The sequence below is a fragment of the Manis pentadactyla genome, chromosome 4 (assembly GCF_030020395.1).
Source record: "Manis pentadactyla isolate mManPen7 chromosome 4, mManPen7.hap1, whole genome shotgun sequence".
Taxonomy (NCBI): domain Eukaryota; kingdom Metazoa; phylum Chordata; class Mammalia; order Pholidota; family Manidae; genus Manis; species Manis pentadactyla.
This window is the reverse complement of record NC_080022.1, coordinates 28,363,799-28,390,920: the sequence shown is the minus strand read 5'-3', so window position 1 is coordinate 28,390,920 and position 27,122 is coordinate 28,363,799. Positions and strand designations below refer to the sequence as shown.

Below are 27,122 nucleotides of genomic sequence, written 5' to 3'. Positions count from 1 at the left end.
CCCACGGGTCCTGCTCTATCCCACGAAAAATTACCGTTTCTCTTTATTCTTTTTCAGGAGGAATAGGGAGGGGGGCTAGCCCCTCCTGCATAGCGGGCAGAGGACTGGGAAGCACAGGGGTGACTCTCAAACACCTCTGAATCCTCTGAATCTGAGGATTTAGCTGTCTTCCTTCGAAGCCCTTGGAGTTGCAGTGCGAGGTCAAGTCCTGCCTTCCACGGCAGAAGATCTGGTTTGGGTTTTCCCACCCCTACCAGCTCCTGCAGCTCCCTTAGCCCAGCGTGGACAATTCTCTTTGAATTCTGTCTCTCCCCAATCCCAGCCCCAACTCTGTTTCCCCGGGGAATGCGGTTTGGGAGGGAAACAGATTCCTGGGTTAGTCTCCAGCCGCCGCCGTCCAGCCAGCGCCCGCTGCGTGGGAGCTGCGAGGCGAGACTCCGCAGACGGCGGGCTCCGGGTCCCTCGGCTTGGGCCGGCGCGTCTCCTACAGCCGGTCAGGCCGCTAAGCTGCCACCATCTCCCGGCTCGCGGTGCCAGATCTTTCGCTCCACGCCTGGCTCCCAGGCTCCGTGCCCTTTCAGTTGAAGGGACTGGGGGCAGCAGGGCGGATGGGGACGTCTGGGAAGCGAGGAGAGTCCTCTTTCTCCGGGCGTCCCCCCAAACCGCTTCCAGGGTCCCCTTCCCCGCCCCCTGCGCAGGTGTGAGCGCGCGAGTGTACGCCTCGGCGGGTGTGAGTGTGAAGTGTGTGTGCGCGGGCGGCGGGTGGCGCGGGAGGCGGGTGGCAGGGCGCGGGGGAGGGGGCTGGGAGGGAGTGTGTGCGCGCGTGCAACTCCACTCCGGGGCTTTGTGCGAGCCCGGGCGATAGCATTGGCGGCAGCTGGAGGAGGAGCGGCCGGAGACGGCGTGCAGCCCGCCCGCCCGCCAGCGCCCGGCAGCCGGGGCAGGTGGGAGCCCGCGCGGGAGCCGAGGAGACGCGAGCCGGAGCCGAGTCCGAGCGCAGCCCGGGCGGAGTCCAGGAGCCTTACTCGCGGACTGCCCGTGGGCGGCAGCCGGGCGGGGCGGGCGCCTGCGGGGCGGCCCCCCAGTAAGATGTGCGCGGCGCCGCGGGGTGCCCCCCACTCGCAGCGGCGCTCGGGAGCCGGGCAGCTGGGCCAGGCGGCGCCTCGGGGGCTGCTGCGCGCCCGCGCCTAGAGCTGCCGCCCCAGGGAGCCCGCCACGGCCGCGCCCCGGGCACGCTCGGCGGCGCCCAACGATGACCGCTCCCTGGCGGCGCCTCCGGACTCTGGTTTGGGAATACTGGGCCGGGCTCCTCATGTGCGCCTTCTGGATCCCGGACTCGCGCGGGATGCCCCACGTCATCCGGATCGGTAAGGGCTCCCGGGAGCCGGAGGTCTCTGTGCGTCCGGGCGGGGGCGGGAATAGGGGGGCCTCTGCACGCGGTCCCACGAGGTTTTCCCCCAACCTCTCCCGGCTGCCCGGGGCCGGCTGACCATCAGGAGCACCTCCCAGTGAGGACAAAGTTCTAAAGACGGGGTCAGGGGCCTCGCTTGCTGGGGAGGAGTCGGGCCGCGGCGGGCGAGGGCAAGGGGCCCTCGGCGCGCTCCTGGGAGGCCAGATCCGGAGGGTAGCGAAGCGTTCCAGCCCTAACCCGAGTGGCGGGCGCATTTCCCGGCGACCGACAGTATGACCGGCCGCAGACCTAGTTCGGGGACCAAGCTGCCCCGCGGAGCAGAAACCCGGGGGAAGAGCCAACTTCTCTTGCCAGCCCGGTCCCCGTGGGCCCCTAGCCCCGACCTAAAGTACGGCTGGAGCGGCCACGGCCGGGACGCGGGGTTCGGCTCGCATGACGCGGGCAGCCGGTCCGCTCTCGGTGGCCGCCCTCGGCCTCGGTGACTCCCAGTCAGCTCCGTGGCGTGGGGCAGGAGAGGGGCAGCCCCCGCGGGACTCTCCCCCGCCTGGGGCAGCGCAGGTGGGGAGAAGGGGGTGATGAAGCTCGCCCAGCGCGGTCTGGGAAGGCGGCGAGAGGGATGCGAGTGGTTTTGAAAGTTAGCCGAGATCCCTCCGCAGCTGGCGGCGACTGGTGGGGCCGCGCGCGGCTTTCTGGGGCTCTGGCGTCTTCGCGTCCCTTCTCGCCGGAGACTCTTACTCTGGGCTTTAACTTTGTTGTAGCCGCCCCAGGCACCCTATAGGCAGCTCTCTGGGTTGCGCGGGGACCCTGTGTGTCCCAGGCCCGCGACCGCCGGGGCTGGGCCCAGCCTGGCCACGCAGGAGCCTCCGCCACGCAGGCCCCGCGCGCGCTGCCAGGCCGGAGACCTGGGCTGCCTGGGTTCTCCAGGCGCCACCACCAGTGTCTGGCACAAAGCGGGCAGAGCTCTGCTGAGCCAGGGCCACCTTCCTCCCCTGTGACTCTCCGCCAGGCACGGACTTTGGTCTGCCAAAGGCGTGAGGGGATGCTGGGAACCAATGTCATCGGGTTGGTTTCCATACTTGAGGTTTTTATAGGAGGTGTTCAGAAATCCTGAGCGTTCTGCCTTCTCTGTTGCTCTCTGCTGAATCCTAGACCCTCTTGAACTCGACGTCAGAATGGGGATAGAGCAGAGCTCAGCTCTGCCCATTCTGGGGTCTTTCAGTCCTTGCCCAGGACCCTGGCAGGCACATACCCTGAGGCAGAGGAGTCCAAGCATGGGACTGAGGGAACAGCCCTCACTGTCAGGCTTAACACTTTGCAGCCCAGGCTGCTCCCAGCAAACCGAAAATGTCTTCTATTTCTGCATCTTTGCCTGCCCCAGCGCCTTTTGGTCACCATTCCAGGGGTAGGTAGTCCCTTAGTACTGAGTGAGCCAGCATATCCTTTATACCCTCTTTCCCACCTTCTGTTTTTGGGGAGGCTTGAACCGGTAGGGTGCCCTTGGGAAAAAAGAGGAGGTACCCGAAAGGCGCTCTATGCCCAGCACACGCATTGCAGGTCCCTTTTTGCGGGTCCTCCGCAGGGGTGGATGGGCATGCTCCCAGCCCAGCCTCAGGGATGGAGGGCTTTGGGGTCCCAGAAAGACAGAAGCAGGTAAGGGTAGCCACAGATGGAAGAGCTGAGGAGGGGCAGGATGATGTATCCTCACCTACACCCTTTTACAGTGAAATCGACTTGCACTGGGGGCCTCCTCACTGCCCTGAGGGGAACCCCCAGGCTCGCCTGCCCTTTCTTGAGTTCAGCATGTAATAATGCAATTAAGGATGGCAAAACCCTTCTCTCTTCTAATCTTATTCGTATTAAGCCCCAGGATTAATTAGCGTGTCTGCCGAGGCCATTTATATCCCAGAGCCCTGCCCCATTTGATTTCTAGCCCAGGGACTGGGGTCTGTGCCGATGCCAAACGTGACCGCCCAAGCTGTGCCAGGTTGGACGGAGGATGGGAAGGCTCTGGGCTTCTCTGGAGCTTCCTGGGAAGCTGAACTTCCATCCTTCTGAGCCCAGGCTTGACTACAGTGGACGTGACACACACACACACACTCACTCACTCACTCACTCACTCACTCATGCCGAAACCCAAACACACCACCTTGGTTAGGCCGGATGCCATCTCCCTCTTCTCATCCCTCCCTACTCCTGGGATCTCAGGGCTCTGGCTGGGGTAGAAATCGAGGCTCCGGAAATTGTGCTTCAGAGTGTGCTCCCAAGGCTGGTGCCTGAGCCGGCTGGCTGCGCTGGGAGCCGAATCCTTCTGTAGCAAATGGGAATCGCAGACGACCAGCCCAGGAAAGGATTTTCCTGCAGGTGCACGAGAGGCTCTCTGGGCTGGGGAGCAGTGTGCCCGCCCCCTTTCTTTGTGCCTCTTTTGGGGTCTGAAATTTCCTCTTAGAGGAGGAGATGGATAGCTCAGCAGTGTGACAGAGTGTTCAAACAATCCATCTTGAATAGATGAATTGCATTGCTCTGTCTTTTTGTAATTGTGTCTATCAGAGGGAGAGGTCAAGGCATTGATTGCTTGGATGGTTTGCAAGTAACAAAGGAGAGAGGGAGAGAGCGAGGGAGAGAGAGTAATTGGATTGTAGTCTGCGGGGTGGGGGGGCATGACCATTGATTATTTTATATGAATATGTGGAAGATGTATTCTGTGTATGATTATCAAGTGTTGCTCATTGAAGATTTTTGAGGCATATTATTTGACATTTTATTATTATTATTGTAATCATCATTATTATTGTTCAGATGGATCCTGGTCTTAAGTCATGGAAAGCAGTTTAATGGGTCCTTTCAACAAAATGGGCTTAAATGAGTGCATGTGGGGACCTGGATTTCTGGGTTATGTGATTTCAAAGCTGAGGTGGAGGGGCCCTAGGCTGGGAGCTAGGAGATCTGGGTTCTCTGCACTGTATTCTGCCAGTTTATTGGCCACCTTGGTCAAACTATACTCTCTCCCCCAACCTTGAGCCTTAGTTTCCTCACCTGTGAAATGCTGGGTTGGCTGTGATGTGTGGGATGTTCGTGTTTTCAAAGTTCCCTTTGGTGCAGATTGGTGGGAACTCTCAGTGCCATTGTGTCTCTTGTGGTTAGATCCATTGTGTTTCGTGTTTCGGGAGCCTTCCTTGTGTTCCACACCTACTATAGGATCCAGGACCAGCCTGGAATTTGAAAAGGGAGCCAGACAGTCATGGCAGCGGCTGGGGAGCTTGAGTGGAGGGCAGTGATCTCCAGCCAGCCAGCCGGGAAGTTCAGAACCAAATGACTGCAGAGACAGAAAGCAGGTGTGTGTGCTGGGGGCTGGGGGTGAAAGGGAGGGGCTGGCTCAGCTCTGCACTCTCCCAGCATCTACAGACAGAGCTGAACCGAGCTTCAAGGCCCTGAGCCTAGGCTGGGGGACCCAGTGGACAATTGCAGTCCGTCCCAGGTGAGGTCCTGAGTGGGGTTCCCTCCCCGAGTTTCCCAACCAGCCCTTCTGCCTCTCCTATCATCACTTCACCCAAATGGACTTGAACGTCCATCTCCTGAGTTTGGGAGCTGCTGCGTGTAGAACAATGAGAAATTTCTTGCAGTGACTGGTGATGTGCTGAAACATCGCTGCTTTTTAGGAGCAGACAGGAGCTGAATGAAGATCAATAGGGTTCTCCCCCCAGGAGGTAAATAGCTTCAGACAAGACCTGGGAGTGGCCCGAAGGGCCTTAGAAAGCATTAACTTGAGGAATATCTGCCTCCACTTTCTAGCCCAGCTGCTCCTGTCAGCCCAGGCTTCACTCCTTCTCAAAGCTGGAGTTTAATTTCTACTTGATGCGTGCCTCGTGCTGCACTAAACAGTCTTTTGAAATCAGGGTGGTCTGGGGTTTTTAGTGATGGTTTATGCAGGCACAGTGTCCCGCCTAAGCTCTTACAAGGTCAGTTGCATACCCGATGGGCAGACTTCAGAGATCTAGCCTGCTATGCTGTTTTGAAAGGTCTGTGAGAGGTACCCCTAATCCCCCTCCCGTTCAGGAATTCAAGGCTGCTTGGTTGCTTTTGGGGTCCTTTCTAGAGCGTGGGAGCCTCTGTGAGACCTCGTATTCCTAGAGGTACTCCGTGTCCCTGCCCCAGGAAACAAAACCCTGTCTGTGGGGCAGGAGGCACAGATGCCCCTGTGGGCATTAGACCTCCTGCTCCTCTGGGGAAGGTACCAGGCCAGGTGCCGGGGAGGCTGCAGGACTGACTGCCTGGGGTGCTCTTCTAGGGGACACCTGGTGGGGCTCAGCAGCTGAGCCAGGCTTCCTCCATCCAGTCACAGACGGCTGCCCCAGCCTCTGCCTCTGGCAACTTCAGCCTGAGCCCCGCCTTGTGTGCTCAGGACCCTCCAGAGGGGACCACGAGAGCAAAGAGGAGCCTGTAGCTCCCCAGGCCCTGCCTGGCAGGCTCCAGTAGGGCTTGTCCTCCTGAGGCTGGGGTGGTGGGGCTGGAGCTTGGGTGGACAGATGGGCTGAGGGCCTGGTGCCAACTGGGTTGGAGTTTGGGCTTGTTCGCTGCAATAGCTCTTCTCCCAGGTGCCGGTTCCCCAAGAGCAGCACCAGGGGGCAGTGTGTCTGTGCTGAGGTGGCTGCTGCACCTCCTGCCTGGGACCCCACCAGGTTCTGGAGCAAAATCAAAGTAATGAAACAACACGACAGCAGTACAATGGTCTCAGTTTACTGAGCACTTACTAGCTGCTAGTAGTGAGCTGCTTGGCAGCCACTGCTTTTCAAACAATGACCAGTAATGCAGGTGAGTAATAAGTGCTCAATAAATGTAGCTGTTGCATTTATTTTTTGCCCATCACCTTCTAACTACCCTGCAGGCATTATCCCCATTTTGCAGGGAAGAAAACTGAGCTTGGTGAAGTCACTTGCCCAAGATCACACACAGCCAGTGAGAGGTAGATGTAGGGTAAGACCTCTAGTCAGCCTGGCTCTGGATCCTGTGCTTTTAACTGTCTGTGTAGTAGGAGGGGGCAAAACAATGATTTTCACAGATTTTTGCTGAGTGCAGTATCCCCACCCCTGTGGCTCTGAATGCTGAGTGGGGCCTCCTGAGCCAGGCTGTGTTGGGTCTGGTATGGATGATGGCTGGATGGGCTTGCAACATTTAACCCTAGCAGGCAGTTTTCAGAGTCAGACAACCCTTGCTGATGGGCCACATGGCGGATATGCTTCTTCTAGAGGAGAGGATGGATGGCCTTTCAACCTCTCTGGCCACCACACATACTACCCTATCTTGTCCTGGCTTCTGGACTCTGCCCAAGGTTTTAATCCAAGTCCAAAATAAACTCTCCCCTGGGTGGGGCCAGTCCACCTATGTGAACCCCCCTGCTCTGGGGCCTCCAGCCTATGTGTCCCCCTGGCAGCTTTCAGGTCATCCTCACCGACATTGTCAGAGCCTTGAGGAAGCCCCACGGCCCTGTGTCTGTGTCTCCCCCTCACCTCCATCCACATCAACTATGGCCTGGCTGGAGAAGGTGGTCAGTGAACTAGCTCTTTTTGTTCTTTTTTTTTTTTACCTTCACCCCCCTTTTTGCTCCCAAACCCTTCCCCTCTCCCCTCCACCATCCTTTCCTGGCTAATAGGTTTTATGGCCATTTTATTGCTAAGCAAGAGTCACATTCTGACCTTCTACGTAGAGCCTGCCTTGCCAGGAACAGGTCCAGTGGACAGTATGGGGGTAAGGGCTGCCGACGTCGGGCCTTGGAATGTGTGTTGCTGTCCCACAGTCATAGTGTGTAGGCTGTAGGGACCTGGGTGCAAGAGCTGCTACACCACCTCTCCCCACACCACTTGTACATGTCAAGGCAAACCCACATTTGCCCTTCTTGTTCCCCTGTGTTCCTTCTCCTGGAGGACACGGGGAAACTGGGAAAAGGGTGGCTTCCAGGGACTGAACTGTTCTGGAAATGGGGGAAAGCGCACTGTTCCCTAAAGAGCTGACAGATTTGGGACAAGTATAATCAGAGGGGTCATGTTATTTCCCAGGGCCTGAGTTCCCCTGTCTGTAAAATGGGGATGATACTGCCTGCCTCATAGAGTCAAATAGGGGTGATATGTTTTGCAGAATAGCTTCAATGCTGTGCAGGGATCAGCATTTCTTCTTCCTGTTACTGTTCAAGGAGACTGAGACCAGCACAGGGTCAGGACTGGGGTCAGGACTAGGGTGAGGTGAGTGAAGTGGCTAGGGAGCAGAATTTATGGAGGCCGTCCAGTGGTGACCCTGCACTCCCAGGACAGACCACAGAGTGAGCACCTTCTTAAATTTGTGTCCCTCGGTGCCTCAGGGCCTGTCCCAGTGCCTGTGTTTGCTCATGGAGTCAGTGGTTTCTTCTGCTTCTCTTCGTGCTCCTGAGACAGAGTCCTAACTGAGTGTGATTGGGAGCTAGAGGCTGGATTGAGGGCCAAAAGATGGGGTTTGAGGACAATAGGTCATCCTGGTTTTGCTGTTGTTTCCCTTAAGCCACATTTTCTAGCAACCAGGCCACGGAGCACTCTGCGCCTCCTTATCTTGTCTTAGTTCCTTTGGAATGACCTCCAGGGTCCATACCATCTCCTGCTCCAGGCCTGGCCCTCCTGTCTCCCCAAAGGTCACTTTCCCTTGTCCCTCCCTTTGTTTCTTTGACCCTTTACTTCCTTAGTGATGCTCACTAGTGTGGCTGGCCTCATGCTTATGAGTGTGTGTAGGGCTTTCTCTAGTGTGTGTGTGTCATGCTTCCCAGGCAAGGAGCTGCTCCAGAGGTGGCTTAAGGCCACCTCTCTGCCTTCATTACCAAGAGGCAGAATGAATCTTTTGGAGTCAAACAATATATTTCATTGATTCTAAGATGGACTTTTCCCCCCTACATTTTCACATCTCTAACGTCAGCATATGTATCACATGTCATGTCTTGGTTTACTTGCAAGATTTTTTCTTTCTTGGCTCTTTAAAACATAATGGTGTGTCTTAGGTCTTATGCCATGTGGTAGATCTGAGACTACCTGTGTTAGTCTATCAGGTACTTGCTGTGTGACCTTGCGCAAGTCACTTCACCTCTGAGCCTCTGTTTCCTCATCTGTAAGATAGAAATATTAGTCTTAGGTTAAACTATATTCAGCTCTGTTGGCCTATAAAAATTTCATATGGTTGAACCTTACAGTATAACCTTCATAGGGTTAGTGTGAGGATTAAAGGAGATAGAGTGTATAAAGTTCTTTACCAAGTACCTGATGCTTAATAAATGTTAGGCAAAAAAGAAGAATTCCTCAAGGGTAGAGGCCGTGTCTCTGCCATTAGACTGTGAGCTCTGAGGCTGTCTGCTTCTCATGTACCCTTTGCCTTGTGCCAGCCCTGGTGCTCAGTACTCCATGCAGCTCAATAATGGCATTTGCCCATTGTCCACATACCCATGTGCCTCATAGTGGAATGACTGATTCCAGGAGCCCGTGACAATATTCCACTGCATTAGGGAGCAAGAGAGATGCCCTTCCCAGGACACTTCTGTATGGCAGCTCCTAGACTCCTCCTGGCCTGTTATTTATCACATACCTGTAGCCCATGGGGTGCTTCTTCTTCTCTACATTTGCAGTGTTCTGACTAAAATGCATTTTGCATGCATTCAGAGCTGGGAAGACCCTGGTTATGGGCTGCTCTTAAGGTAGTGGTCCAGGGAGTCTTGATCAGTCCTTGAATGGGGAGTCCAATCTTGCTTCCTGGGCTGACCAGTGTGGCCCAAGAGGGTCTGTGGCTGGAGGCTGGGCCCCAGGGGAAAGACGCTGCTGGATCTGCTGGGAGACACCAGGTAATGAGATCACAGCAAAAGCTGGGGAGGAGAGAGTCCCCCTGGCAATCACACTGGCCCAAGATGATGAGATGGAGTGAGATCCGGGGGCAGTGGCAGATCCCACTCCAAATCCTTTGGTGCCACACTGAATGGTGGTTAAGAAAGGCAGAGGAAAAAAGGGGAGTGAGAAGGAGCTAAGATTCTAGTTTGTGTGAAGAGGGTTCCAATCCATAGGAGATGATAAAGTCTTGCACTATTAAAGGGACTGCTGCAGACAGGCTGCCGATGGAAGAGGGTTTATAGAGTCCTCAAAACAACTGCAGGGATGAGCTCTTTAAATATGGGAATGAGGGAGACTTCTGCAAAGCCTTCCTGCATCTGCTTTGCGGAACTGAAATATGCTATTCCAAAAAGCCTGCCCAATTGGGCGGAAAAGCAGGAGCAGGGAGCCAAGGGCTTCCCAGGGCTGTAGCCATCACATTGCCTGTCTGTGGTGAAGAATCACAGAATCCAGGCTGAAAAGAACCCCAGGGGTCATTCCATGTCTCTGGTTCTCAAACATTAGCTGGCATCCAATCACCTGGAGCATTCATTAAAATACAGACCGCTAGGTCTCACTCCCTAAGCCTCCAATTCGCTGGGGGTGGAGTCAGGCCTGGGAATTTGCATTTTATCAGGTCTGCAGATAATGCTGATGTTGCTCATCTGGGAACTACACTTTGAGAACCATGGTTCTCAGTCACTGGAGGACCCCAGCCCCGACCCCCTGCCAACCAGATGGCTATCTCATCTCTGACTGAATACCACCTGTCATAGGAAGCTCACCACTTTTTGACCCAGCTTTGTTCTTTATTGCAAAATTTTGGGCTCACTCCAGTCTTTGTTGCAAATTTTCCCCTACAATTTGCCTCCCTGCAGTTCTGTGGAAGGCACTATAACTTGGATGTTGAGAACAGAGGTTCTGAAATCCATCTGACTGGGTGTAAACTCTCATTCTCTCCCTCCAGGCTATGTATGTCACTTTGGATAAGTCACTTACCTTCTGTAAGTCTAGGTTTCCTCACCTGTAAAATGGGTATAATAATAGATTTGACCTCATGGAGTCATTGTGAGAATTAACATACCTGGCACAGAGGAAGCTCTCCATACATTCTGGCAATCTAGCACTGTGGATAAGCTCCCGGGTTCTGGAATCTGACAGCCAGAGTTTGAAGGCTGCCTCTATCACTTCCCACCAGCGTGATCTTGGGCAAATTATTTAATCTCTCAAAATAATAATGATAATGATGATGATGATGATAGCTTGCCTCACAAGGTTTTTATAAGGATTAAGTGAGTTAGTATATGAAGTGTTTAGAGCACAGTCATGGTAAGCACTCAAGACATGTTATCCATTATTCTTATTGTCATGATCACCCTGCTCACAAGATTCTGGTTCAAATTTACTCCCTGTCTCACCATACAGCCCTATGAAAACATAGAGGCATTTCTCCAGATTAAAGATGCCCAATTCTTCCAGTGGTGTAGAGAGCTCACCACAGTACCCCCATGTATTGAAACCAGTAGTTCACCACCTCCGCAGATCTTAGCTTTGGTGTCTGGTTATTACAACTCCAGATGATTTCAGGCTTTTCAGCAGCCATTTCACTCTGCTGATTTATACTGAGCTGGTGGTCTGATGGGATCACCGGGTCTTTTCCACAGGCATCGCTGCTGATCTATAACTTCTCTGATCCTCTCTTTGGCAGTTGATCTTCTGAGCCTAAAGGGAGGGCCTGTCATTTATCCCCAGTAAATCCTATCATTGAACCTTCAGGCAGCTATTCCTGCTCATTGTTTCTAGACCACCAAAGTCTGTTCCCATCTCTCCATCCTTGGGAGGTGGGCAAGGATTTCACCGTCTTCTCCGCACCTGGGCTGCCCTCCAGGGTTCTGTGGCAGAGAGGTTACGTGGTCATTGGCCTACAATACGGTGGGGTTGTCTCCTTTCTGCTCGGGACAGTGAAGCTTCTGTGACTCCCTTTCTGTCATCTGCCATGGTTCATGCCATCTAAGCCTGGGACACACACCTTCCCTCACTTTAGCTATGTCTGCCATCAACACGTAAGACAGGAAATGACCAATGTTGTAGTTGTTGGCTTTGGTCAGTGGTCTTGGAGCCACTACATTAAACCTCAATCTGCTTCAGAATACCCCTGACTTCACCATGCTTTCAGGTCCTTTGTAGCCTGCCCTGCTTGGCCTCTCTAGGCTCGTGCACTGTCCCTCCTTGCCTCATACACATCCTCTGCTCTCCTGCACTGGACACCCAAGTCCCCAGGAGGCTCTGTGCCTCACCTCACTCCCTGGGTCTCTGCTCTTGCTATTCTTTCAACTTCTAGTTATTCTTCAAGTTTCAGCAAACCTGTCTTTTCCTCCAGGAAGACTTTCTTGACTGCCACCTCTTCTGTGAGTCACCTTGCACCCTGTACTTCCTTGTGATCAGACTTACTGTATTGTAATTCTCAGTTACCATGGAGATAAGCACCCCACAAGCATGGGCCATTAGGTGGCTTATTCAGCACCTTATCCAATGCATCTAGCACAGATCATGGCACATAGTAGGCAAATAACTATTTGTTTGATAAATGAATGCATTGATAAGTATGGTTATTTGAATATAAGTCTACTTAATTGCCCTGTCAATTCAGTTCAACACTTTTTCCTTGCTCTCAATGAGGATTTCATGAAAGACACTGTAAGGTTCTTTTATGAAGCCAAGGTACTAATGATATTTGTGGTGTTCTGACACATTAATTCGGGACCTTCTATGCCAAGACCTTTACCATGTAGTCCGTTGAGTGGAACTAGAGTATTTAGGGGAATGGGCCCTTCTTTCCCAGGCCTAGATTGGTCTTTACATCCACTGTATGGTTCATATCTTGATGATTCTCCCTCTGACCTTGCCCCTCTCTCCTTCTCACTTTCCCTTCAGCATCTCTGCTGCTCCCTATGGGAGCTGAACCAAGGAGGGTAACTTTTGCTGTTCCATCATCACTAATAGGCTGGGCACTCAGGACAGCTGCCAGGCTGGACTCCTGCTGGGCCACTTGTACTGCTGCCAATTATAAGTCAGACCTCCCCTTTTCCTGCCTCCTCGGATGTGTAGAGAACAGGTCTATATGATAGCTCTGTGTAAAGTGGAAGTGTTGACAGTTAACCTGTAGATGAAGGCTGCATAGATAGTCACCCTGGGCCATTTAGCCCTGGGAATGTATGCATCGTCTCCAGCAGGTTCTGGGGAGTGTGAATGTGTGTGCATGTGTGTGATTGTACACTTGTAAGAGATGGCCAGCTGGAGATTTGCTGTTCTAGAATAGGCTTCCAAAATGGGGGCTCAATCGCCATTCTCTATCCCAAGCCTAATGAGTGAGTATAGTGACTTTGCTTTGGATAGGTGGGGAAACTGAGGACTTAAATGATCGTTCTAATTCCTGACTGAACTGTCTTACTGTATCTGAGAGTGAGGGTGGCACAGGTTTGCAGTGGAGCCCTGAGCTACGTCCTGAACACAACAGAACTGAGCTCTCCCCTGAGGCCAAGCCCTCCCCTTTCTTGCTTCCCTCCCCAAGGAAACAGAAGACACATTATGAGCAGAAAGAGTCTGTTGCCTACACGGCCATTTTTCCTGCTCAGTTTAATAGAGGTGACAGCCGTCTATTTTACTTGTCTCGTAACATCGAATCAGTAAATAAAATATGGGCAAACTCTCAGGTTCAGCTGAATTATGGCTGGTCCATGGGGACTGAGGGCTGGGGGAGAGTTGAGCAGAGACATTGAATCCCTCGCTTCTTGCAAGAGAAGCTGATTCTTGAATCTTTCTCTGGATCCAGGAAACCTTTCAGTGCTAGAGGAAGCCAGGCAAGGCCATCCTGTTTGACCTCTGAAGAACCAGAACAAAGTGGAGGCACCCCAAATGTTGGAGCTACAGGAGGAATACAGTACCTGTCCCCATTCTTTTCTATCAGAGATCAGGGTACTAGGGACCAAAAGGGGGAAATGACTTGTGCCACATCCCTTGATGAGCCATGGAAAAAATCAGATGGAAGTATGGGTCTCTGACCCCCAGCCTGTTAAGAAAACTCCATCCACCTTTTTATCTCACACACACATGTGTGCAGGCACACCCCCTGCACACACACACTTGAAGCTTTAAATTTCCAGTCTTGAGATAAAGAGGCTAAATTTTTCTACGGTGGAAAAACAGATCTATAAGACATTTTTCCATATTGAGGAAGAAATAAAATCAGATCCATATGTGTTTCAAAAAACTCGTAGATAATGGATACATCCTGTGCAGTTCTGCAAGAGGCAGGGAGATTAAGGTTCACCCCAACCTCTGTGTTCGACACCACAGAGAGTAGCCTGGCCCTAGGGTGATGAGTGGGTGCCACTTGCATGCAGACTCTTCTAGCTGGAGTGATGTGGTTATTTTTTATTATTCTGTTTCCAAATGCTATTCCTCTAGGACTCTAGTGTTCATAAACTGCACTGAGGTGTTGAGCAGGCACACAGTAGGCTAGTAAGAACTATTATTTGCAGTCGTTCAAATAGAATGACTCACAGTAAAAGAAAATGAAGCAAGTGAATAGAATTTCCTCCTCTCCCCCCACCAACATAAATTGTTCTTAAACCTTTGGTGCCTTGTACAGCTTGTCTGCTAGGGAGCAGTAGCAGATGACAAAACGAATGAACGTTCCATTGTCAGATATCACACCTGATACCGAGTGTCTTTGCTTAGCTTGTCAGCATCATCTTTCACATTGCATTTGGAAAGTAGGTGTATGTTATGTATTTTTATACTGCTAAATGTGATTTCTTAAAAGCATTTTTGTGTTATTTCCTAAGTTGTGGAGCCTTGCATACTGATAATAGAGCCACATTTTCTGCTAGTAAATAAGTTACTCTTCATTCGGATGATGAGAATTAAATGTGTCACAGCTCTGTGGCATTCCCCCAAGAACCCCAGCAGTCCCAGGTGCTCCACCACCTGGATGTGTCTGAGAAGCCTCGTGATTGGGTTGGGCATTGACAAAGGTCCCTCCTGGACAGGAGAGTCATGCTCTGAGTGACCTCAGCATGCCTCAGAGAAAGGGGGCACTTTTGTCCATCACTGAGGTACTGAGAGTTGGCTGGAACCCCCAGACTAGAAGCCAGAGGCCAGAGGGGGCTAGGAGTGTTAGGATGATAGAGGCAGAGGAACTGGCACTGGCCTCTGCACAAGGAGAGGTTTAGGTAAATGGGTTCCAGGGATTGAGGAGAAAAGATGGCACTTTGAAGTCATCCAGCAGATAGAAAGATCCAGAATGGGCAGGGAGGAAGTGGGCTATGGTGTCTACAAAGTAGGGCTACTTTAGGGGCCTTAACTTGAGCTATCTCAGTAAGAGGGGATCGGGTTTTTGTTGCTCCTACTTGGATTCACAAAATCAGAAAAATCTGCTTTGGAAATGTGGCTATTTTTATGCTATTTGTAATTTAGTGTTTACTTCCCGTCATTTTCACATGGACTTGGGGCTGACTCACTGATTCACCAAACATTTATGGAGCGCCCACTCTGTGTACTGCAGAGTACACAGGGCAGGGGATTGAGGGGGAGGAGGGAGCTTGGGGGATGGAACAATATCTGCCGACCTGGTGGTGACTGAATGGTCTCATGGCAGGTCCACGTGTGTGACCTTCAGTGGCAGCCATGGTTCCTCAAAAATTTAACTATGTACAACTCAGACCAGAGCCCCACACTCGGATCTTCCTCATTCTCCTGTGTGCTGAGGAGGAGTACTGAGGCTCAGAGAGGAGAAGACACAAGCTAAAGATCACACAGCAGAGCCAGCCACGGAGCCACATGTGTTCCCTTTTCCCTGCACTCCTGCCTGCCGTTTGCCCCTACGCCTCCTAAATCTTTCATCACTTGCGTTGCTCTGAGCGTTCTCTCATGCCTGAGCTGTCACACGCCATCCTCTAGCCTCCCTCAGGGTTCACTGTGGCTGGTTCTCTGTCTCTAGGCAGAACTGAACCTTAACTTTCCTAGAATGTGTGGTTGAATGTGTAAGTAGGAAGGGGAAAAGTAGGGTCAAGGGTTAATATCCAGTTTTTAAGTCTCCAAGGAAATGACTCTGTCTCCTTTGGTGAGAAAGTTCTTCTTTATGGCTATTTCAGATTCCTCTTGCTGCAGCATAAATCCATCTCGTCCCTGACATGCCATGGCCATTTGTGAAGTTTGGGAAGGAGCATCTAGATAGTGAGCCAGTAGCTTCAGAGACTTTTCTTTCTGGGGCTGTAGCAAAGAAACTATCAGACAATTAAGCTGAAATGGCTACACTTCTGCTTACATGGGCTGGGACAGATTTATGTTTTCTTTTTTTAAAAAAATTGGGATTTTTTTTTTCATGGAGACAATGATTTATGGAATAATCAATTTCTTTATCTACTAATAACATTGGAGTGATTCATCAGTGCAAGTATCCATCTCCCACAGAGGCTGGGGAGGGCGGACAGGCTTTGAGCCCGACTCACCCTGTGGAAGGTGGCTTTTTCTATGATCAGCTTTGATCCCAGTGTCTGGAATCTGTAGTATGACCTGTAGTGAGGAAGGTCTGGGGCTTCTCCAGCCTTACTCTTTGGGCCAAAATGCTAATGCTTTCTCTCCATCCATGTCAGCCGCACACAGAGGAATAAGATGCAGCATGTGCTGGTGTATAGGTAGGGAGACTGAGAGGGTGCTCCAAGTCCAGCGCTTTGAGATGAAGGCCAGGGTGGCCATCTCTAAATTTCTGAGGGCTGCAGTATAGAAGAGGGAGAAAATCTGGTCTTAGAAGTCCCAGTAGAGAGAACTAGGGCCAGCGGGGTAATGGTCCAAGAAGGCAGAATTTGGTTCAACACCAGCTATCTCATATTCAGTGCAGTTTGAAGATTAAGTTAGATAGTTTAGGAGTAGTGAGATTTCTGTTATGGGAAATACTCAAGAACAGATTGGCCAAGATATTACCGAGGGGCCCTGGGTTCCTTTCACTGTGAAATTCCAGGCATTCCCAACTGTGCAGCTGGAGATGCTATAAAAATCCAGGTTCTCTGAGTTTCCAGAAAGCCAGAACCATGCCTGCTCTGGTTATATAAACTCCATGGAGGCTGAGCTCAGGGTGGTGGTGACAAGGAGTACTCTTGAGGTCAGACTCTTTCTTCCCTGCAGCTTTTTTCTCCTACAGCAGTTTATCCTTTGTCAGAGCCTATAGGTCAAGATGTAGGTGGCTACATGCAGGACTGGACAACATTTTGGGGCAGCATGATGCCGGTTACACCGGCATGCCTGATGTCATTATATTTGCACATCTCTCTGATGTAGGTATGATCAGCTTCTTTTACAGATACAGAAACTGATGTCTGAAGGGGATAGATGACCCAGGGTCACACGGCTGGTTGGCATGGAGCTTTATCCACCCACTCACACAAGTGGGTGTTGACTCAGCGAGCCTTTACGGAGCACGCTCTATGTGGCAGCCCTGTGGCGGGTGCTGGGACGGCAGTGTGAGTAAGACAGACATGGTCACTGCCCTCATGAAGCTTGCAGTCTGGCAGGAAAGACAGGCATCAAAGAATCATTACAAGTTCAAAGCATGTTACAGAAGGAAGTGCAAGCTGCCAGGGAAACATCAGGAAGGGCTTCCCTGAGGAAGTGACATTTGGGCTGAGACCTGAGGGTAGAGAAAGGGACAGTTGAATGAAGGCGATGGAGAGGAGTGAGGGATGTGTTCCAGGTAGAGGGAATTGCATGTACAAACACCCAATGGGCAGACGGTTGTGGTAAGTTGAACCATATGAAATTACCAGCTTTGTAGGTCAAATATCATCAATTTTATGTTTCAAACAAATGATAAAATAATTCAGGGAAGTCCATTGTAAATGGAGAGAACACAGAGGGATGTGGAAAATAAGGCCTGAGTAGTGGCCTCATGGAAGGCTGTATAAGCCAAGGTAAGGAGACTGGACTCACCCTGAGGGCACTGGGGAGCCACTGAGGACTACATAAAGTGGAGCAACATAACTAGATTTACATCTTTGAAGTCGTTCTGGTGGCAACGTGATGTGATTACAGGAGGCAAAAATGGAAACCGGGGGCCCATCAGGAAGCTGTTTAAGTAGTCCAGGTGAGAAAGGACGGGCAGATGTGTGGACAGAATGGAGGGTTGCCTAGAGACCAGGTGTCCTCACCTCCCCAGAAGCCCAGCAGTCCTCTTCGCCCCAGGCCTGGGCACTGGAGGCCAGGCCATGACACACAGGAGCAGACTCTCCCTGGAGCCACGTGCCTGTTTTCGCAGTGGCTTTTCTCCATTGATGGATGCCACATCTGGCTGGCTGTGAGCTCTGCTGAGCCTCTCTGGTTTGACCAGAAAACCCTAGGCGTGTTCTGTCTCCTGGAGTGCAAGGCAGTGAGCACTCCTTGGGTGGCGGGCTGCTCCCCTCAGAACCACCCGCAGGCAGGTGGGGCCTGAATGTCTGGCCTCCCAACCAGACCTCCTGCAAGTCCTGGGTCCCTCTGACAACCTGATATGGAGGCCCAAGATGGGGGCTCTGTCTGGTGTCAGCCTTTCCTTAGATGTCTGCAAGGGGCCAGGAACTTCTGTGGCTGAGCTGAAACTCCTTCTCCCATTGAGAGTGGAACCGCCCTCCTTTTCCTTGATAGATGTGGTGGGAGGAGGGAGGGAGACCCAGCCTGCAGGACAGGTGCAGGGGCCACTGATACCTAAGGCTGCGGCAGCAGGGGCAGGAACGAGAGCCCTGTGCAAATCTGGCTGGGCTATGCTTCTTTCATGGTTTCAATTTCCAGCATCTTGTGCTGACACAGTGTTACTATATTCATGAAAATAACAATAGCAATCCACTGAAGGCTTACAATGTGCCTGATACTGTGCCAAGCATCTACCACACATTCAGGCACTTAATCCAACAAATCTAAGAGGTAGGGACTTTTTCCTCCCTTTACAGATGAGGAAGCTGAGAACTTGGCCTCATGCACACAGAGAAAGCATTCCAGAGATGTTAGCAGATAGCATCATCATCCCTGTCATAAACATGATTGCTGTTGTTATTTTAAATGATGATGCAAAGACCTATCATGGTGCCCGGCACATGGCAGGTGCTCAGGAAGTATTTGTTGAGTCTGTTTTTACAGATTCAGGCAGAAAATGGGGTGAGTAGACTGAGTCTGAGCACCAGCTTGGGAAAGAGCTCTTCCCTGCTCCCTCCATCCCTGAGGATCTCGCTGCTGTTCTCAGAGCCCAGGCCTTTCTAGCCTCACCTCCTCTTTCCTCATACTCTCCTGTCCCCATCCCTCCAGCCAGGGCGCCTGGATTCTCTGGACTCCCTTGGTGCTATTCTTTGGCAGCTGCAAGGAATGCACAAAAAGCCCTAAGTGGCCCTTCTCTCCCTGGGAGGGTACAAGACCCCCATGCTTCAGGACTTCACACTGGGGTTGACCTGGCCCAGTACTCAGCCACTGGCAGACCCCGCCCTCGGCCCTGCCCAGCCAGGACTCCACAGCAACCACTTCAGACAGAGCCATTATCAGCTCAAGGCAGGTAGGGCTGTTCCTGATTCCCATGCTTCTGCATCTGTGCTTCCCACCCGGAATGCCTGCCCCTCTTTGGCCTCCTGGTGAATTTCTTCTTCCGCAGACTTCATGTCCTAGCTTAAGTCTCACCTCTTCCAGGAAGCCTCCTCTGATGCTCCCAGACATGAGCCTCCCAGGAGCCTTGCTGTAGCCCCTTTGCAGAGCCCTTCTCATTGGTGCAGGAATGACCCCACTCCCCACTCTTCCTCATTGAGCCCGGAGCTCCCAACACTGGAGCTTGCGGACCTCTTGCATTTGCCTCAGACTGGTTTTTTTTTTTAATCTTGTTATTAAAACAACACCTTTTGATGGCTTACTGTCTTGAAGAAAAACCACTCAGCCTAGAATTCAAGGAATTCTCTTTTTTAACTGTTTCTAGGCTCTGCCCTCCCCCACCACCATCAATTTAATTTTAAGTGGTTAGCCAATGTTCAAAACTTGGGATGGTTTACATACAATTTTGGATTTCCGTCCCCTTTCCCCACATTCCCACTCGCTACAGCCTCCACCTCTCCTTACAGTGCCCCCAGTCCCCACCCCTACCACCAGCCAGGGCCATTTACACCATGCACGTGCTATTCCCCAAGTGGAGTTAGGAGGAAAAGTGAAATGGTTTGTTTTTATTATCAGGACTAAAAAAAAGAGACTAAGAGGCCATTTATTTCACGAGTTCTTCTCTCACAGGTCCACTTCACTTCGGGTTTCATTTCAGCTCCTGCAGAAGCTGAGTCCCTGACCCACACAGTAGACCAGGAGCCCCTCAAAGGGCCTCATCTTGTTTGTATTTATCATGATAATAACAGCCATTGTTCATTGAGTCGTTCTCAGTGAGCTTTAACCCTCACAGCAACCTGAAGGTGGTGCAATTATTCCCACTTTCTGGACAGGACTCTGAGCCAGCCAGGTGAAGGCACCCCTTCGGTACTGGTGGTATCACCAAAATTTGAACACTGGTCTACCAGCGTCCAACTTAATGCCCCTGTGTATTCCCAGCAGCTGCCACAAACGAGGCCCATGGTAGGCAATTAATAAGTGCCCTACAAATCAGGTTGAACTCCAGAGTCACTGATGGGATGGAGTCTGGGGAGCCCCCACCCCGCAGGGGACAGTGGTGCATTTAGGGAGCTCCTGGTTCTCCCTTCCTTCGTTTGGCGCCTGACTGGCTCCAGTGATGCTGCGTATCTCCTGGGCAGCATTACCCAGACCCAAGTGAGCACATGCCAGCAGGAAAGCTGCTGTGTGTCCTTCCGCATTACCATGTCTTTGAGGCACCAGGACATGGTGCTGGCATCAGAGCTCTGCAGGGGCGTTTTAACAACCTCTGTCCTTGTTCGCTCCCTGTAGTCCTTGCAGTGGCCGCAGGCCCATCACTCTGACACAGTCCCAGCAACTAATTGGACCTGGATAATAGGCCACAGGATGACACACACCCTTTCCCAGCCCTCTAGGGGCTCTGAGGGGGATGCAAAGTAGGAGTCTGCCACTTCTGCTTGTTGGGGAATAGGGGAGAACAGGGGATGGAGGGAGGCTGTGTCTCCACCCAGGCAGGTGTGGGGGGCTGGGAGCCCTCACCTTGGCCAGGATGGAGGGGGTTCACCTGCCGTGAGAGTGTGGGCTGTCTGGTGTCAAGAGTCAGGAGGTGGCTACAGAAGGAAGATTTAACAGAGAATGAAGTACCCCAGCTTCCCACCTAGAACAGGGTTTGTAGATCCCACCTCACTGAGATCCTGAGATATTATCACTGGCCCCTTGGAGTCAGGAGACAATAGGGGCTGCAGATTAATTTAGGAGACGTTTCTTTGCAGAACTTCCAGCTTTCTGGGCAAGTGGATTAAGTTCTGGGCCAAATAGGGGCTTTTATTCTCTTGGTATTGGGGGCTGGCTTTGCCTTCCTGCCTGCTGGGCTGGGCTTTGGGTAGATGGGTTATACTCCAAATCCAAACTTTGAGATCCTGAGACTCAAACGTGCTTCCAGTTTGAGATTCTAGACATCTGACCTTTCTGGAAACGGGTCTTTTGCCAGGGGGAGAGTATCCTTGGCTGATGGTGTTGGATACTGTGGCAGGGATGAGGTGTAAGTGACTTACTCCTGATGCCTCCTGGGAGGGCGCGGGGGCCCCCTGGGTGCACGGTTCAGGGCCACATCCCTAGGCTAAGCTCAGATCTGCCTTACTGTGGGAGCTGAAAGGTCTTGACGTCCTGCAGACAACAGTGGCCCTCAAGATCAGCTTGGGGCTCAGCTTCTGTAAAATTCTCCCTGGGTGACCTTCATTCTTCCCAGCCCTGAGTAGGTCACGCTGGCCATCAGCTCCACCCATAGGTCAGCAGATATGGAGCCTGCACCTCCTGGGTGCTTAGGACCAAAAGAGGAGTAAAGAGACGGTGAGACATGTGACCTCCCTCAGGTTCAGTGTGACCCACGCCAGCTGGAGGGGTCTTCCCAATGTAGTCGAGGGGGAGGCACAGGCCCCCTTGCTGGGGCAGACCCCCGCCCCTCCGAGTTTGAGAAGAGAAGGGTCCAGGCAGGGGCCCTGCAGAGTCCCACAGACTCCCTGCACTCTCTGTCCCCTGGGGCCTCTGCTTAAGCACATGAGCTCCAGGAAGATAGGGTTTCTTCTCTTCCTCCCCCTCAGGGTGGGCTGCACTGCTCCTCTTGGCTGCCCCAAGCCCAGGAGACAGGCTCCTGCTAACAGCAAACAAGCAAAAAGGGAACTAATAGACGAAAACCAGGAAAATCTATAGCTGGTATTTATTGGGTACTTACTATGCCAGATAGTGTTCTAAGCAATTCTGTCTATTCATTCTGTAATCCACACAAGGACCCGATGAGATGGTACGTTATCCCCATTTCGCAGATGAAAACATTGCAGCCCAGAGAGATGAAAGAACTCGTCTGAGGTCACACAGCCAGCAGGTGGCATAGCCTGGATTCCCATCGAGAGGTCAGGTCTCAGAGCCTGCAGCCATTTCACTCTGGGACATCCCTACATACTTAGAGAAAACCTCAATTATTATTTTGTTAGTAATGTTCCTGGATTTCTGAACCTAGAATCCTGATAGAATCTGGGCAGGAGTTTCCTGGGCTTCAGAATCCCTTGATGCTAAAATGGGAACAGGATGTTTAGACTCTATTTTGACCCCACTGTTTGAATCCCTGAGTGAGCCGATGTGGATGAATTCTCATTGAGAGATGGAGTGGGTCAGAAAGAGGCAGAGAGTGGTTGAGACAGAGACACTCAGAGACAAGGAGACAGAGACAAAAAGATTAGGGAGAGAAAGAAAGAAGAGAAGGGGGGGCTAACTGGGTTTGGTGCTGGGATGACTGAGCTCAAACATCTGGTGGGGGCAAAGCATGCTCACAGTCAAAGTGTCAGGTTCACATGTCCCAGACCCCCCACTGGGGATCCCTTCACCCTGATTCTACCAGTGTTTCTGGCCCCCCTGCCTATCTCCAGCTTCTCAGCCAGAAGGCCACTGGGTGTGGTTTATCGTCTACTGGTAGATAAGCAAGCACCTGAGGTAAATACTTACGGGTGCACCAGTCTGGCATACAGTGGGCCTCAATGGGTGACCTGATGGAGTTTTCCTGGAGAAACCAGATCATCTAAATGGGTCCATGTGAAGACATGACCGAGACTGTCGGAAAAGGAACCCTAGGCGGAACACCCCCATCCCCATTGGCCTCTCAAGCTGCTCAGCGGTTCATTCTTGCCTGACTTCCTTCCCCCTCCCTCCTCACTTCTTTCCTTCTTTCAGTAAATGTGCATTGAGCACCTACCGTGTGCCAGGTGTACTAGGTGCTGACTTAGTGACAAGATACCCTTCTTCATGGGATCTTGTCCACTTGGAGTGACAAGCAACAGGCAAGTAAATACACAGCTATGAATTCCAGCAAATGGTATGCAGGGAAATGAGCGAGAGGCCGCTTTTTGGTTTGGGAGCAAGGAGGGCCTCTCTGAGGAGCTGGCATTCAGGCTGAGGCCTGAAGAATGAGAGGAGCCTGCCATGTGAAGAATGCAGAGGGGAGCATTCCAGGCAGAGGGAACAGCATGTGTGAGGGCCTTGAGGTAGGCAAGAGCATGGGTGGTCAAAGGACAGGAGGAAGGCCCACATGGCTGGTGCTTGGTGTGCAAGAGGGTGGCACATAGCACAGGACAAAGCTGGGGAGATGGTTTTCTGAAGCCCTGATCTGGTGTCATCGTGAGGCTTTTCTGAGCTGGCCTGGGCTCTGGTCTAAGGAACATGCCACCTTCCTGCTGTGGATGGTTGGTTGCTCTGGCCCTATCAGGCTTTGGAGCTCAGCCTCATTCTCCTCCTCTGCATCCTTTAAGGGAGCTGCTCTTGATGAGTGATGCGCCCTCCCAGTGGGGGCCTCACTCAAGCCTGTCCCAAGTGTGTCTTGATAACAGCGATGGAGGAGCGGCTTTGTACCACTGAAGGGCAGGGCTCTCTGCAGGGAGGGGCTCCTCTTCCGGGGAGATGTAAGTCTCCTGGCCAATCCCCAGTATCTAGGTGAGTGAAGCTTTGGGAGTCTAAAGTACCTAATCATTCTGGGGCAGGTGAGGGGTTCAGCAGCAAAGGTTCTGATCAGCTCCTTCCGTGAAGTGTGTGTCAGAGTCTGTATGTATGCACGGCCCACACCCCTGGAGGGGGGGTACCCAGGCTCTTCCAGGCACCCAGATATTTCAAGGATGAGATGTCAGGCCATTTGGTTCAATCCACTGATGAGTTATTCCACATGATTAGTGTCTGAGTCCAGGCTGGTGCTTTGGGGGCCTATAGGAAGAGAGACCACCACCTGTGGTAACAGAATTGACCTGGTTGCCCAAGTGCGTGCACATCTGTATCCTGCTCACTTGGGCAAAAAGGGCAGGACTGAGGCTCCGCAGTTGGCACTGAAGAAACTGAGGTCCAGTGAGGCCAAGTCACCAGTTCAAAGTCACACTGGGAAGTGCTGATCAGGAACGTCTTCAAGTCAGATCTGAACATGAACCATTCCTTTACCCTTCAGTTGCTCTGTGACCTTGGGAATATAATGCCAGCTGAAATTTTTCTCACGTGAAAACACAGAGAAACATGGTAAGTGCCAAAGTACTTATCTCAGGGCCTGGTAAAATGAGGTGTTTAGTAAACATACAGTTCCATTTCCTTCTGGCCTTCAGACCTGACTCCCAGCCTGGTATCTCCTAACCCATCCCCTTCTTCCTTACCTTGAGGGTTTTAGGTTCATTGCTGTCACCTTGCACAGAAATGTCTTGATATTTGCTCCCAGGTAGACAAAACATCTGGAAAAGTGGTCCATCTTTTTTTTCTCTCCACTCCAATGTCTTGGTGTCATGAAGATAAAGCCACAGAGATGTAACTGCGAGGGCCCCGTTCCCAGACAGCCATAAAACACAGGACATTCCGCCTGGCCCCACTTGCTGCAATCCAGTAAAGTGCTTCTCGCATCCAACACATGGGTTATTTTTTACAAAATCGCTGAACTAGCCGTGTTAGCTGTATTGACCAATAAATTACTCTGATGAAAACTCCACTGGCAGTGGCCCACTGGCACTCACTCCCGCACAAAGGAAGGACTCTGTCCTCTTGACTTCTCAAAGTCCTTGCTGCCATTTCCCATCCCATTTTTCTCCTTTGCACTCTACTCCCTGGGGTTGCTGCCTGAGCCAGAACCCATCTAGACAGGACTTGGAGATTTCTGGGGCTCCTGGCAGGGATTCTTCTGGCCCCAGGCTCCATGGGAGGAGAGCGAGCAGTCTTGCTGCCCCCCGGGTCGCTGTGCCCACAGCCAGCACTGCTGCTGAGAGCCCTTCCATCTGTGAGGCCCACTACTAGCAGCCGTGCTGGGGGAGTGACAGCCACGTGAGCCTCCCCACTTGGAGGAACTAGGGGCCAGAACAGACCCATGGTGTTGCCTTAAATTCACTCATTCATGTGACATGTTTTGAGCCTCTGCTTTGGGCTGGGAGCTTTCCACGTGTAATCTTATTGAATCCTTACCGAGGCCGAGGATGGAGTTTGAAGTTAACCCTTTACCTCCCTTAGACATAACAATGGTTTGCATTGCCTGTTTAGAAAGGCGGGTGCTGGCTAAAGCACACTGGTTTCCGATGAAAAAGCAGGGCATGCTGATTAGGAGCCCAGGTGCTGGGGCTTCGCTGTCTGGATTCAAATCTGGCTCTTGACCTTGGGCAAGTTTGGAACTTTTCTGAATAGTTTCTCCATCTGTAAAAGGGGGATGAAAAAGTGTTTACCTCACAGGGTCATAGAATAGATTGAATTCCTATGGGTAAGCACCACATGCCTAGAACTTTTCAGCGCCATATAAGTGTGGGCTGCTGTTAGCTGGTGAGGATTAAATGAGCTAATACGTATAAAGTGCTTAGAACAGCATCTGATACATAGAGCTTGATGCATATAAGCTAATAACACCATTGTTTCACTTAATCCTCACAACAAATGGTATAGGCAAGAGCTATCAGCCTCCCCACGTTACAGATGAGAAAACTGAGGTCAAGCAGGAATGTGGGTGATCTGACTGCAGCCCCAGAAATTTTTCTGTAGTGCTGGACTGCCTGGTGCAATCATAGTGCTTTGGAGTTAGAAAGCCCCTGAGAGATGCCTGGCCCAGCAGAACAAACGTGGTCCAAATGGGAAAAGTGCTCCCTGGAATGGTACAGTGATTTGCCAGGAGCACAGACAGTTGGGTCAGTGGCTCTGGGCGCTTCCTACATGCATGACAGCTGGTGACTATGTGTCCTGCTGTCCTCTGGGCTGTGTCCTGGTCAGGTCTGTTGTCCTGTGTAAGGATGCCTTTTGCCCCCTTCCCCCCAGGAACATCTGAAGGGCTCTCGGCAGAGCTGTTTGCAAGCAGGTTCTTGAGTCAGACTCACTGGATTTGAATCCTGGATCCACTACTTCCCATCTGTCATGCTGTCTGTACCTCAGTTGTCCTTGGCCTGTAGAAAGGATCGAGTGGCCTAAGAGGCATCATGCACAGAAACCATTCAGTAGTTGCTACTTCTTATTTATTTTTCTCAAGAGTAAACATTGAAATAAAAACAATAAACATCCATTTGTACAGCTCTAAACATATTTACAACTTGGTCTGATGCTCAGACAGTCCTGGGAGATGGATGGGTAGAGTGAGTCTTACCTAATGTGCAGCTGAGCAATGAAAGGTCCAGCTTGGGCAGCTCGTCCCAGTCCCAGGGCAGCCTGGTGAGGAAGGCGAGGCTCAGATTCACATCTGGGATCTGCAGAGCAGCCTTGAGCCCTGCTCTATAGCTGCCTCCCTTCCCAAAGGCCCCACCACAGGGAAACCCAACCACCTCCAAAGGAGCAGAGCTGGCCCCTCTTCCAAGTGTAGGCACACTCTCAGGAAGCCCACGCACTGCCATGTCACTGGGACTCAGCAGTCCCCCTACTTGCCTCCTGTATTCATTACTGGCACACTGACTGCCCACCTCCACACAGAACCCCCCTCGCTGCCTCTGCCCCCTCCCATCAGAATCCCTGGGACTGTAGCCACAGGCCAGGGGACATTTCTCCCAATTACTGGATCACCCAAGCTCCTGATGCAGCCTGGCCCGGCCCAGCTCCATTTGCATACCATTAGCGATGATGCCATGCATTATGGATTCCTATTTAATTTTAGTACTTTTTGGAGGCAACTCTAACCTAGTTAAAATCTCTTTCTCCAAGAATATGACATTTCCCCAAACTCTGTTAACATGGGCTCTGCACAAATGGACCACACACACACGCACACACACACACACCCCTGCAGCCATAGACACTACTACCATTCCCACCCCAGTTCTACGGGTTCTTTTTTTAAGTGAAAATAGTCTTTTTCCTCCAAAAAGGAAATGATTTGTATTCGGACTTCTCTGCAAGCCCCCTGGGGCTTGAGCCTGGAGAGACTGCCAGAGCCAAGCACCACAGAGAATCGGGCTGGGGGAGCCAGGGGACCTTGGCTTTGGACCAGCCTCGACCTGGTTGCCACTGGAGTCACCAAGCCTGCCCAGGCCTCAGTTTCCCCTCCTTCTTGCCATCATCCCAAGATAAAAATCTCAAGACCCACATCACGCCATTATCCTCAGCCCGTTTCCACTCAGGCCATCTGAAATGAAGTTCATGGAAATCTTTTTTCCTTAACCAAATGAACATGAAATAGCTGGGGAAGGGAGGGATGAATAGGTGGAGTCTGGGGGATTTTTAGGGTAGCAAAACTCTTG

General features: G+C 51.8%; 1 protein-coding gene across 2 annotated transcripts in view; it reads left to right on the top strand.

Annotated features, from left to right (window-relative positions):
* The first annotated feature begins 832 nt into the window (after positions 1–832).
* The window catches only part of GRIK3 (glutamate ionotropic receptor kainate type subunit 3), a 214,602-nt gene continuing 188,312 nt past the window's right edge, over positions 833–27,122 (top strand). For both annotated transcript variants that reach the window (XM_036876576.2, XM_036876577.2), the window contains exon 1: positions 833–1,367. In XM_036876576.2, coding sequence (XP_036732471.1) covers positions 1,253–1,367 — 115 coding nt within the window. In that variant the 5' untranslated portion in view covers positions 833–1,252. The remainder of the gene's footprint in view (positions 1,368–27,122) is intronic.